We start from the raw sequence: 13019 nt of genomic DNA, 5'->3' as shown, positions 1-13019 counted from the left end.
AAGGGGAGCTGGAGCCAGAGCAGCTCCCCCACAGCCCTGGGCAACCCTATAACACAGTGTGACCTTCCTGCTTCCCTGCCATCACCCAGAACACTGGGATGTGAGCACATCTATTCTGGATGTACATCTTCACACAGGGCAGTACTGAGGGTCCACAGGAAGGCTGAACCTCAGCCAGCTGCTGTCCAACCCCAGAATCCCTTTATATCACCTCAAAAGAAATATCACAGAATATCATGATGCAAATATTTTCAACTTTATAGGAAACATCCCAGATCCATAAACACAGAAGAAAATTAAGTTAAACAGCCAGTTCGAGCCTATCACTAAAAAAAATTACTGCAACAAATTTGAGGGGGGGTCTTCCTCCTTTCTTTTGTTTTTTAAATTCAAAGGACCAATCCTATTTCAATGGTCTGTTCATTTTTGTCCCTTCCACTATTACTCACGAATCAGCAGCTAAAAACCCAAATCCCAGCACTCCCAGCCCCATCCCCATCATGAGGCAGGATGGATCATACACAGGGAGCTCAGCAGAGGAACCTCAGCCCCATCCTGCACCTCCCTCAGCCCGTCTGCTTCTGCAGATTATTCCAGAAAACAATGGCTGAGCGATGAAGATTGGGAACAAAATGCCTCCAGAACTGGGGAGAAGGATGGCAAACACAAGATGTTTCTACCCTTAGCTATAGACTGAATAAATTTAATTTGGGGAAAAGCTAAACTTGCCCACAGGGTGTCATTTTCAGAATTAAAGCACAACTACCTCTACCAGATACAAATTTACAGGCAGTGCGACAGGAACTATTTGACAGTGTCAACCCACTGCCAAAAGCAATCCAGGATGGATTTTTCTCTTAAGACACCCTTAAATCCCAGCACAAGTGCAGGAAACACACAGATCCCAACACACACATGCAGATCATTTCCCAAGGGTTATTGTCCTGCTCTGCCTTCCTCCCCCAGCCCCTCTGGGCCAAGGATCAGAGAAAATCCCTCCAGAGTGGCCTGCAGCCAGTCTGCCCCAGGGCTCACATCAACTTCTTATGTCACAATGGGATTTGTCTCAAGTCCTTGCTATTTAGAACAGGACCAATTCATTACTTCTTCTGAATAATGCTCAACAGCCCTTGACGGACGTGACAGCACAAAAGGATTTCATTTTCAGCCCTGAGACAGATTTATCTACCTGAACGTGAAGTGCAATAAGAGACTCAAATGTTCCTCTAATAAAATATACATCAGTGGATTTCTGAGGCCCACAGCCTGCCTGCTGAGCCTCACTGGCTTGGGCACCTCACACAAAATACTCATTTTATCACCTCTCCTCCCATCTGCAGGGAGAGTCTGGTGAAGGACATGCCCGGATAAAACGCATTAGGAGGGATATTTTTGGAGAAAACAGAGCATGGAGGTCCTGGATTAAACCCTTTTACAGCACTAGTCCTCAACTGCATTTTTAATCCTCAGTGACAAACTGCTTCCTACACCAAGCTGCCGCTGTCCTGTAGCATTCCTGGGCTCCCCTGCAACATTCCTGGGCTCCCCTGCAAGCATTCCTGGGCTCCCCTGCAGCATTCCTGGGCTCCCCTGCAGCATTCCTGGGCTCCCCTGCAGCATTCCTGTCTGCAGCTGGGAACACTTTGCTTCAGGAAAAGCACAGACCCCATGGGATGCATTTCAAATCCAGCAAGCTCTGCAGGAGGATGGATGATGGCAAAGCACCCTTGGGTGTCTGACACGTGGAATAAGGTGATGCAGCATCAGCACCGACCGTGCCAGCCTTCCCAGGGCCCGGCTCATCCTCCTGCCAGGGTTCTGGCAGGAGCCCAGTTCTCCCTGGCAATGACCAGCATTTCAGATGGCAATTCTACTCCCAGCTCTCCAGCTCCTCAAGCTCCAAGACTCTGAAGATCTTCAGCACATTATCAATATTCTGAACAGGTTTGAACACCAGACAGATGCATGAAAGGGGCGTCACTCCCAGGTGTGAGGTTCCACAGAAAGGGACACCTTGAAGAAATCTGGACATGGAAGAGGTGAGGATTAAACTGGAAAGCTCCCAGGCAGGAGGGAGGAACACACTGTTCTGGGGAGATGCAGGGGCTTCCTCTTCCCTGCCCTCCCCAGAAAGCTCAGATCCCACAAACTGCTGCTCACAAGGACATGGACAGGGCTGCTCCTGAGGAACTTTTTCCTGGCATAAAAGCAGCAGTCCAGGCCTGTAACACATGGCTGGCATACGCCAGTGGGGGCACTGTTAGGAACACTTTAAGCTCTTGCATTTTGGTTCCAGCCTCCCAGGACACCAGCACCAGGACTCCTGGAACCTGCCCCTCTCCACCGTCCAACACCCACTGCCTGCACTCACACCTCAGCTCAGGGAATAGAGGCAGCAAGGTGAGTATTTCCAGGAAATCTCAAAGTATAGTTACACCAGCTGATTTTGAGCAAGCTGGCAGGTTACTGGTGCCAACTGGGCAAGGCACAGGTCTAACAAAGCAGAGAGCAGCTCCTGCAGGTGACAGCAGATGCCACCTGCTGCAGTCCCCCTCGGGTTGGAGGTGACCCACATACACCCTCACAGGTTACCATTATATCAGTGTCCACAATAAAGATAAATCAGCTTTAAAGAAGGCAAATTAGGCTTAAATTAGGCAAAAGAATCTTCCCTGCTTCAGGTATTGTGGTTTACGAAAGCAGTGACTCCAAGGACAGAGAAGTCCCAGGGAGGTGCCTGCACACCTGAGGCAGTGCCTTCCTTCAAAAGCACCCCTGCTCCAGCATCAGCACCCACCATCAGCCTCCCAGCACCCACAATAAACCCAGCAGAGGCTGCTCCAACATTTCTCCTGTTTGCCAAGACAAAAACAAGCCCACATGATGCACTGATAAGTCTCACTCTGGGAGACAAAGGTGAAGGACCCCACCTTCGGGGTTGTGACAAAGCAGGAGCGTTGCCTCAACTGCTCCACTGCTGAGCTACTGCCCAGCAGGAAAACCCAGCCCCAGGAGGCTCAGTGATACTGGCATATTTTTATTTTTACAAAGAAAAGTTGCCCCAAAGAACAAACAGCTTCATAATAGAAACAATCACCACGATATCTGATCTTTCAGAGATTTTTCCCAAAGCTCCATGGATTCCTGCTTTCCTCCACAAAAAATACGAAACTACCTCCTTCTCAGAATCCCAGAATAGTTGGGGATGGAAGGGCCCTCTGGAGACCATCCAGTCCAACTCCCCTGCCAAGGCAGGGTCACCTGGAGTAGGTGACACAGGAATGTGCCCAGGTGGGTTTGGAATGTCTTCATGACCTCCCTGGGCAGCTGTTCCGGTGCTCTGCCACCTCCATGGAAAGAAGTTCTCATGTTGAGGTAGAACTTGTTGTGTTTTAGTTTATGGCCATGCTCTCACATGTTAGGAGAGCTCAGCCCAGAAGGCAATGCTGTTATTTGGATATTTTCATACACACATAAACCACACCTTTTGTGTTTTGTGAGCTGTGAATTCACCTCTTGTGAATCCTTTAGGCTGACAACAGAGAAAGCCAAGAAAAACCATGTTTCCCATCACTCAGACCCCGCTGCAGACAAGGTGGTGGTACATGACAGAAGTGCACTGTACCTGCCAGCTGCTACTGAGAAGAGCTAAAACACTGAGTGATAAGGCAGAGATGCTCTTCATTTGAAACAACTGAACTCCTTGCACTTCCTAATGCTGCCCAAGAGATCATGAAACAGCCTCTAAAGGCCAGGCAGGTTTTGTTCCGTGCACTGTTTCCATGTGGTTTGTACAAATACTGTAAAGTGTTGTATTTTAAAGTTTTCCTTTGTGTAAAACACAGGCACAGACACATCCCCAGGTGTGCAGAGATGGAACTTCTGTCACCCAGGAGTTGGCAGACAACATGAGACATCTCTGGGTACCAGACACCTTCATTTCCCCTGCAGAGCCTCCTGCCAGCCGCACACAGAGCAGGATCCCTGCTCCCAAAGGCATCCAAGCTTTTCTTTAACTGCTGGGCAGCAAAGTCACTCCAAGCCCAGACTCCATCACCCCGAGAGGGCAAGGAAGAACTCGTGCAGGTGCTGTTCCTGGGAAGCAGGGTCAGTCCAGCCTGCTGCAGGCTCTGTGGAACCAGGGCTGGCTTGAAGTCAAACACTCACCACTACAGGTCTGCAAATAAAATTGAGTTTGAGTGCTGAAAGGAAGAATTATGATGTTAAAGGAGCTTTGAAGATAAACAGGGACTGAGATAATGATTCACACACCCAGCACATTTCCCAGGACTATGCTCCTGATGGAAAGCAGACACACAGAGTGACACAGACTGTGCCTAAAGATCCGAGGGATCACAGGATCCCAGATGACCACAACACCTCTGGGCTGCACACAGGGGACAATCAGCAGCACCAGAGATGAGCTGCAGAGCTGGGACAGCAATGGGAGGACACAAACCAAGCTCCTTGCACAGGGAGCCTGAGGACTGTGCTCTCTACATGCACATATACACCACGGGGCTGAGTAACAGCTCTGTACCAAAGGACAGAAAAAATGGGTGTAAAGCAACAGTAATGCCTGCACAGCTCCCAGAGGGCAGGTCAGAACGGAAGGAAGCTGCTCTGTGACAGCCCACAGTGGGAAACAGTAAAGACAAAACCAAAATTCCCCTAAAGAACAACTCAGTGGTATTTAAGAAAGGAATAACAAGGTATTGCCTCCATCAGAGACCAGACTCAGCAACAGGAGCTGTCCTAAATGCTGTGGTTCTAAAATGTAAAAAAAAAAAAACCACCCAAACTTAAAAAACTTAACTAAGGAAGCTTACTAGCTTGCAGAAGGTTTAGAGAAGGTTTTTCTGGACATCTTAAAAAAGTATTGACTAAAGCTTCCCCAGCCACAAGAAGAGTTCAAACACCTACAAAGAACTGTTTGGAACAGCAGGCCTGGCCAGACAGGCCTGTCCAGACCTGCAATTGCTGTGCTGGCAGGATAAGCTGCTGTCCCTGGAACGAGGAGCCCGACTCCCTGCTCAGGCCTGGCTGTTCCACCAGCTCCACCTGACCTCTATTTGCTTTGCTGAAAGCTTTTATTCTCTTCAGGAAGCAGCTTCGTTCTCTCACTAACAAGCTCATAAATACCAATTTTCTCCTCCTGATAAAGAGGAACACATTAGGAACGCTAAAAATCTCAGAATTATTTACATTTTGTCAAAGCCAGGGACCTCTGAACGAGCCGACACCAAGGCAGCCTCAATAGGGTCCAGAGGAGGAGAGATGAGCTCCATCCCCGCTGCCCACGCCCCCCGGGACCCGCCCACGCCGTGAATCATCTCCCCGTGATCTGCCAGCAACACAAACCCAAACAGCCGAAAACAGGAGAGAGGGGAGAGCTCCCATCACCCCCTCCTGCATCACCCAGGGCTGGGAACGAAACCGGAACGTTCTTCCCGCGCTGTCTGTGCCTGTGGCACCGGGAACACCCTCCCCTGGGAACAGAGCTCTGCCCCAGCACAGCAGGGCAGGGGGGGCAGCAGGAGACACCAGGCTCCTCAAGGCCACTCTTTATCCACCACATACACCCCACACCTTCCAGTTTCTCTGTGTGAGAGCAGCTCCCCCGTGGGCCTGGGCAGCAATCCGGAAATTACTTCTGTCCTGGCACTTGACACCCACTTTATCAGGGCAGCCACGAAAGGATATTGGTTCTCAGGGAGGCAGCTGCTGCTTCCCTTTGTTTACAAAGCATGAACTCAGATGTGCAAGGGCTGCTCTGTCACTGCAGCACTATTTACCTGGTGCAGTGAGGAAGGTGCTCACACCTTTGGGAACTGGGCTCTGCTATCCTTTATTTGACAAGGTTATCAGAAAGACAATTTACAGCTCCAAGCCAAAGGGTTCCAAGAGTTTGCCTGATTAACAGAGAAACAAGAGTGTAAAGGAGGGTTTCTACAAGCTACTGTTGTGGCAGAGCATCCCTAACCCAAACACACGGGTTGCTCTGCCCCAGGATGTCCTTCTCCAGCCCAGCTCTTTCCAACATGGTCAGCCAGTGGATCTCGGGAAATACACCTGTACCTGAGCTGCTGTGCCACGGAACCAGGGGGCTGTTCCCCCACAGCTCAGCCTGAACAGCAGCTCCACCTTCCCTTTGAGCAATAATGACCCAAGAGAGGTGCATTTGTAATTAACTCAGCCATTTGTGGAGTGGATGTTGCCTCACGTTCCTTAAGCGAGCCAGGATGACCAACAATTTAATCACAGGGAATTGCTACTCGTTGTGTTTCATCTAAAGCTCTTAAAAAATGCCAAGGGAATGAACCCCCAGGAGCCACTGTGTCAGCCTGGGATGCAGGTCAGGACACCTCATGGATGCAAATTTCTTCTCATTTATTTAGCAAAGTTACCCAACAGCAACAAGGTTAAAAATATCCCTGTAAACTTGGAATGTGCCTTGTGAACACCCAGGCTGCTGCTGTCCCTGAGTATTTACAGCTCGCCCCAGCACTGACACCTGGCACTGAGCTCCTCAGGAATGACTGACGTACCAAAAACACCCAGTCATGAGCAATTTGTGTTCAAGACGCAAAAGCTTGTAAATATTTCTGTATTTTCTACAGACAAAGCACATGACACAACTCCAGGGCAGCAATTACTCCAGATCTTTTAACAGAAGGTCACTGCTTTATTGTACCCCAGGAGACCAGAGAGACGTGGTGAATCTCTTTGTGCTGCAAACCTTTGCCCTCCCTGGAGGGAGGCTCTGCCAGCATGGGAAGGAGCACAGCAGTGGGGCAGCAGTGCCTGAGGAATCAGATCCAGCCTGGGTTTTACGAGCAGGACCAGGAGCAGTTGGCTCAAACCCAGTTACAGGGCACTCCATCGGAAGCTTCTCCACCAATTTTAGCAACTGTGTTCCTTGTTTGAATGCTTCTGTTCACAGACCTTCTCCAACAACTCCTGGAGATCAAAAAAACCTCCTGAAAATGGTCAATATGGGAACTTTGTCACTAAATTCTGGTCTCTGCCCTGATGCCTCCTGAGAGCATCATGCAGAACCTTGTACTGCCAAAACCAAGGTCGCTGTCCCTGCTCAGGGCTGTCACTGCTCCAGCCCTCCCTAAAGCTCATCCCCTCTCACACCTGGACACAGCCACCACCTCCTGGATCAAAAAAAGATCCCAGCGTGACCAGAGGACCTACATTTTAGTTTTCATGTAAACAAAGGAATCAATGATGATTTCATTGCACTGAAACTATGTCCTGCCTGGTGGGTATTGCAGTAAAGTAGAATATATAAAACAGTCACTACTTTCCAGGGACTGGTTTTCTGTAGACTCAAACAGATCTGATCTTATGGCAGAGGTTCCCCCAAACTCATAGTCACGGCTTCTCCTGAGCCACAGGGTCTTGTCCTGAATGACCTTTGTGCTCTGAGGCACAGGACACAGAACAGGAGAGGAAGAGAGAAGACCTTGCAGTGCTATGGGGGAAAATAAAGGTAAAAAAGTAATACTTAAGAAATTCCCACTTGAAATGATCCTCAAAAGGATTCTCTGATTTCTTACAGATTTTTTTCTCTACTAAGAAAAAATCTGAACTAAATTTAATTATTCTGGCCTGTCCTCATAAGTAAAGAGGTACCAGCACCCCCAAAACTGGGGATGGGGAGGAAGAACAGACATCTCCCTACTGCACTGACTTTTTAAGCACAAGCTGTGGACGCGCTGCTTCTGCAAGACCAAGACAGACAACAAATTAATCAGAGATGACAGGGTCAGATATCCTGTTTCCAGTGACATTCACATGGTCACAGTTAGCAGCATTTATTTTAAATAATTTTAGATTTTTTAAATTCTAATAATCTATGTGATTCTATTCTAATTCAGCAAGGGCTTTCCAAAGGCAGGAGCTCTGCAAGAAGGTCACAAGTCCATTTGAGATGATTTCACAAGACAGGTACGAGGTTGCAGAAGTGATCTCAGAAACAGAGACCGAGATTGAGTTATCTCCCATTTCCCTAAGACATTGCTACAAATCTATTTCTTCATATTACACATTAGGAAACACTAAAAAAAGCTAAGTGATGCTGGCAGGCTCAGTACAGGCTGCGAGAAGGAACCAAGTTGATTCACAAACGTTTCTCCAGTTGCCTGACGACGCCTGCAGCTCTGAGGGCTGCTTCCATATGTTATCAGAAACCAGACATTACAGCTTTAACCCATAAACATAAACCCCAACCCTCATCATTTCAAAGTCTCTACCAAGCTATCCAAGCTAAAATTGTACCGTTTGGGTTTTAAACACTTTTAAATAATTTAAGCAAACGATAAGCCAAATGTTATTTATTGTATAGTGCTGGTTCAGGTATATTATATGTATTAGAAGTTAGGAAGGAATTCCTCCCTGGGAGGGTGGGGAGGCCCTGGCACAGGTTGCCCAGAGAAGCTGTGGCTGCCCCATCCCTGGAAGTGCCCAAGGCCAGGTTGGACGGGGCTTGGAGCAACCTGGGACAGTGGAAGGTGTCCCTGCCCATGGAATGGATGGGCTTTAAGGTCCTTCCAACCCAAACCATTCCATGATTCTGTGATGACTGCAGGAGCACAGGAGAGCGGGGTTAGCCCAGCAATGCCTTCAGCAGCCTGGAACACCGAGGGACATGGTCTGTCCTTCGCTGCCTTCCCACTCCTGCTACACTCTAATAGCTGATATCAACACATCTCAGGAACCCCTTCTGCTCAGTCTCAGGCTCTCCAGAGGAGCTACAGCCCTGCTCTGCAGGGTGAGGCAACATCCAGTAGGGAAAGCAAAACCATTTCCAACCCAGTGCAACAGGAATATGAGAAGAAAATAGGGCAGTGTGTGCCATGACTGGGCTAAAGGCAACACTGCTCCAAACGAGCCATAAAGAGCAGAGAAAGGAAATTGGAAGGGTTAAACTGATGATACCCTATAAACCAGCCACTATTTCTAGTCCTCATGAACTGTTACACAAGTTCAGCTATCGCAGACCTGACATTTCTCAAAGGAAACCACGGCAGTGTCTCTGGTGGGGGATGCACAGTGCACAGGAGTGCTCAGCACACACAGCTGCCCCGGGGAGCAGCAGCCCTGCCCCATCTGCCAGAGGGACCTGCACACAGGGATCCCTGTCCCACACCAGCCTCCTGCTGGATCCACAGCCTGACACTGGCTGGAACCAGGCACAGAAGTCATCCGGCCTTTTCACGTCCCTCTGGGAGCTAATTTCTAACGAGGTTCAAATCAATTCGTTACAGACAGTACCAGTGAACTTCCAGGGGTCCAGTTGGTACAAGGGATCAGTAATCAACCACTGACACAGCAGCTTCCCAACGTTCCCTGTCCTGCAGCAGATTCTGGCTGATGCCCTGGCAAGCCTCCCTGCTCTGCCTGTGTGCCTAATGATTCCCATGCAGAGAGATCCAGAATAAATTATTACAGAAACAGCCATTATTTCTAATCATCATAAACTGTTTTTCCTGTAAACTTCAATCACTGCTAATCACCGTCTCTTCCTTGCCATGGAGAAACCCAGTGCAATTAGGGGAGCAGAGCAACACACCTGAAACAGCACCACAATTAATCCCATTTGGCTTATCACTCCCCTAAATTATTCCAAATGTTACTGCAAGTTTAAATATTTTGTCTCTCTGGTACATGAGGAGAGCCATTCATTTCTCCCTGTGAAAGTGTACGTGCACAAATGGAACACCCCAGTCCCGTAAAAGGGATTAAGCTCTAAATCACATTTGCAAGACAGATTTGCAGGGCAGGAGGAGTCACTGAAGCTCCTGAACAGGTTCAAGCACCTGTTAGAAATGCTGACAACAGAAGAGCATCAGTGTTCCAGCATCAGCCTCACCTGTTGTGCACAGAGATCTCACACACCCCCACCCTCCCACCGCCTGTTCCTTATTTACACACAGCTCCAGGGGCACATCGAAGGGATGCTGCTGCCTGCTCTCCCTGACTCCTCACCCTTCCCAGGGGCCAGCTGGAGGGAGCAGGCAACTCCTCTGGTAGCTCCCACCAACAGCTTTAACATTCCAAAGGATCAGATCCAGCTCAGAGAATGAGATGGAAAATTCAGGTTAAGAACTCTCTTCCCTGTGTTAAATAACCTGATAATTCTGCAACAACTGCATCTGTAGGTAAATCAAGAAAACACTGAATAGCAAGAAGCTTCCTGGTAACACAAGCAGAGCATCACCCATCAAACTACCACATTAGGAGGCAAGTGAACACCAATCTTTCCCTTAAATCTGCATAAATCCCTCTTTCCTCCACCACTCTTCCAAGCTGGCCAAATAAAGGCACATTTTCTCAGGTTTTTAGTAGCACCAAAGCTCATAGCAGCAGGAAAAGTTGAGGCTGATCCTTCTCCTTCCTCCCCACACCCCCAGTCACCAGTCCCAGCACTCAGTACATGAAGACTCCTGAACCCACCCAGAGAGTGTTCTCTGGTGCCACAGCACGGCTGGGAGGGCTCAGGGGAGCAGGGCAAGGCAGCACCACTGCAGCCAGCCTGCTCTGGGCTTCAAGGACTCTCAGAACCGTGTGCAGTGCGGCTTAAATGATCTGACCACTGACCAGAGCTCTGGGCGCCCACTGGGGCCACACAAAGCTAAAAAAAGCACTCAGGGCACACACATTTCCCTGGGCTGGTGCAAAGGATGAGACAAAGAAAAAGGTGCAAGGGAAAAAGTGAGACCAGGAATGTGGAGCAGGGACAGAAGAGAAGCTCTTAACAAGAGACAGACCACAAAACATGGTTTTTTCCCCAATTACTCAGCACATTTCAGGGGTGGCTCTGGAGCACCTGTGATGCACAGCACATCCCTGGCCACACTTCTCACCCCTGCTCTGCACCACAGCCCTGCACCAGCTGCCCTCCATCCATCACCCAAACACGGCACAAAAACACTTGGAAAAACGATTCTCCAAGATTTCCATCACTGAATTATTTGGCCAAGAGACAAGATTCCAGCTGGAGGCAGGCACCAATGAAAAATGTGACTTTCCCAAGCTGATATCCAGCAAAGCATGACTGAGCTCTTGGCAAAGGGCAGAGCAATCCAAACACATCCTACAGCACCTGGACACCTGCAACAGAGGGGATGGACAGGGTACCACAGGAAGGGATTTCACAGACAAGGCTGGGCCTTCACATTTTAAGGCCCCTCTGGCCACTTGCTGATGTGGTCTGTGACCAATAAGGGATTTTTTAGTTTTTAAATAAATACAGAACAAAACTACTGCACAACCCTTGAGGTGTTTTCACCCAACACAATGTGGATCCACAACATAGAACTGTGCCTGCCTGGTCCCTACAGGGCAGAGGAGCAAATCTCCCCATATCCCACAGCACCCAGGGGTCACTAGGGCCTCACAGCACCCTCGGGGCACCCCAGAATCCATCCACACACCCCATCCTCACAAAGGCTCCTCAGGGAATTCCACAACCCTGCCCCACATCCCAGAGCACCAAGGGGTCACACAGCCCCCTCACAGCATCCCTAGAGGCCCCTGCCCCACAGCCCACAGGGAGAGGGGTCACCACAGCCCCAGAGCACCCCAGGGCACCCTAAATCCTGAGAGCAGCACCCAGACACCACAAGGGCTTCACTGCACTCTCGGGGGACCCCACGATCCTGCCCCACACCCCCTTAGGAAAGGGGTCACCCCAAGCTCTGGGTGCCCCGAGGAAGCCCTAAACACTCACCCCACAGCACCCAGGGGTTACCAGAAACTCACAGCACCCCGGAACACCCCAGAATCCTGCCCTGCATCCCACGGGGCCACTGCAACCGCACGGCACCCTCAGGGAACCCTAAATCCTGCCTCATGCACACAGGGACAGGGGTCACCCTGGTCCCACAGTGCTCCCGAGGGATCCCCCCGGTCCAGTGCCCACACCCCACATCCGCAAGGGGCCACCCCGACCTCGCAGCAGCCCTGGGGGACCCCAAACCCTGCCCCAGGGAGAGGGGTGACCGCTGAGGGAACCCACAGCCCTGTCCCACACGCCACATCACCAAAGGGCCACCCACCTCAGCCTCACGGGAAAACACAGCGACAGGGTCACATCACCCCGAGCCCCCCATACGGCCAAGGGGGTCCCCACACCCTCAGAGGACCCTCAGAGCCTCCCACACCGCCGAGGGGAAGGGTCGCCACAGCCGCACAGCAGCCCCAGGGGACCCGGCGGGGCCGAGCGGCCACGCGGCAGCGGGGCTGCGATAAGCCCCCGGAGCCGCAGGGGGAGGAGGAGCGCGGCGGGGGCGCGGGGCCGGGCCGGTCCGTGCCCCTCACACTCACCCGCCCCGCCATGTTGCCGCAGCGCCGACCGAGGGCCCTCCCCGCGGCCGCCAGGGGGCGGTGCAGCGCAGGCGCGCGGGCCGGAGGGGCGGGGCCACGGGGAAGAGGCCGCGCCCTCTGCGCGGTCGACAGTCTTCCATTGGCTGCTTGGCCCGTCGCTCACAGTGACTGACAGCAGTGCCTTCACATTGGGCCGGCGGCGCGGGGCGGGGCGTGCTGCCATCATGAGTCAGCGGGAGCGCTGAGGGGATTGGTCGGTGGGGCGGGGTGGGCGGGGCCGCGGAGAGTGGGCGGGGCCTTGGGCTCCCGGGAGTTCCGCGTGGGACCGGGGTGGGATCGGGATGGGACCGGGGTGGGACCGGGGTGGGACCGGGGTGGGACCGGGATGGGGACGTGGGATGGGGCTGGTATAGGGCACGGGATGGGACATGGGATGGGAACGGGATTGGACACTGAATGGGATAAGGATGGGATCGAGATGGGGCACGAGATGGGATCGGGATGGGACACGAGTGTGCCCGAACGGATGGCAATCTGGAGGGGCCACGGTGGGGCCAGATTGGTCCTGATCCCTGTCCCGATCCGTGTCCCGGACCCGTTCCGCGGGCAGCGCGGTGACGGGATGGGCCGAGCCCCGCGGTGTGAGGGTGAGCGGGGCCGGGCTGCCAGGCAGCCCCTAC

The 13019-nt window shown here is 51.6% G+C and overlaps 1 protein-coding gene across 2 annotated transcripts in view; it reads right to left on the bottom strand.

Moving 5' to 3' along the window:
- NSF (N-ethylmaleimide sensitive factor, vesicle fusing ATPase) overlaps positions 1–12416 on the bottom strand; it is a 66605-nt gene extending 54189 nt beyond the window's left edge. For both annotated transcript variants that reach the window (XM_027711896.1, XM_027711894.1), the window contains exon 1: positions 12340–12416. In XM_027711896.1, the coding sequence (XP_027567697.1) occupies positions 12340–12351 (12 nt within the window). In that variant the 5' untranslated portion in view covers positions 12352–12416. The remainder of the gene's footprint in view (positions 1–12339) is intronic.
- Between the last annotated feature and the right edge of the window lie 603 nt (positions 12417–13019).

This window comes from Pipra filicauda, unplaced genomic scaffold (assembly GCF_003945595.2).
Source record: "Pipra filicauda isolate LSUMZ 115617 unplaced genomic scaffold, ASM394559v2 scaffold336_size1087642_pilon, whole genome shotgun sequence".
Lineage (NCBI taxonomy): Eukaryota > Metazoa > Chordata > Aves > Passeriformes > Pipridae > Pipra > Pipra filicauda.
Note: the sequence above shows the minus strand (reverse complement) of the source record. Positions and strands in the feature narration are given on the sequence as shown.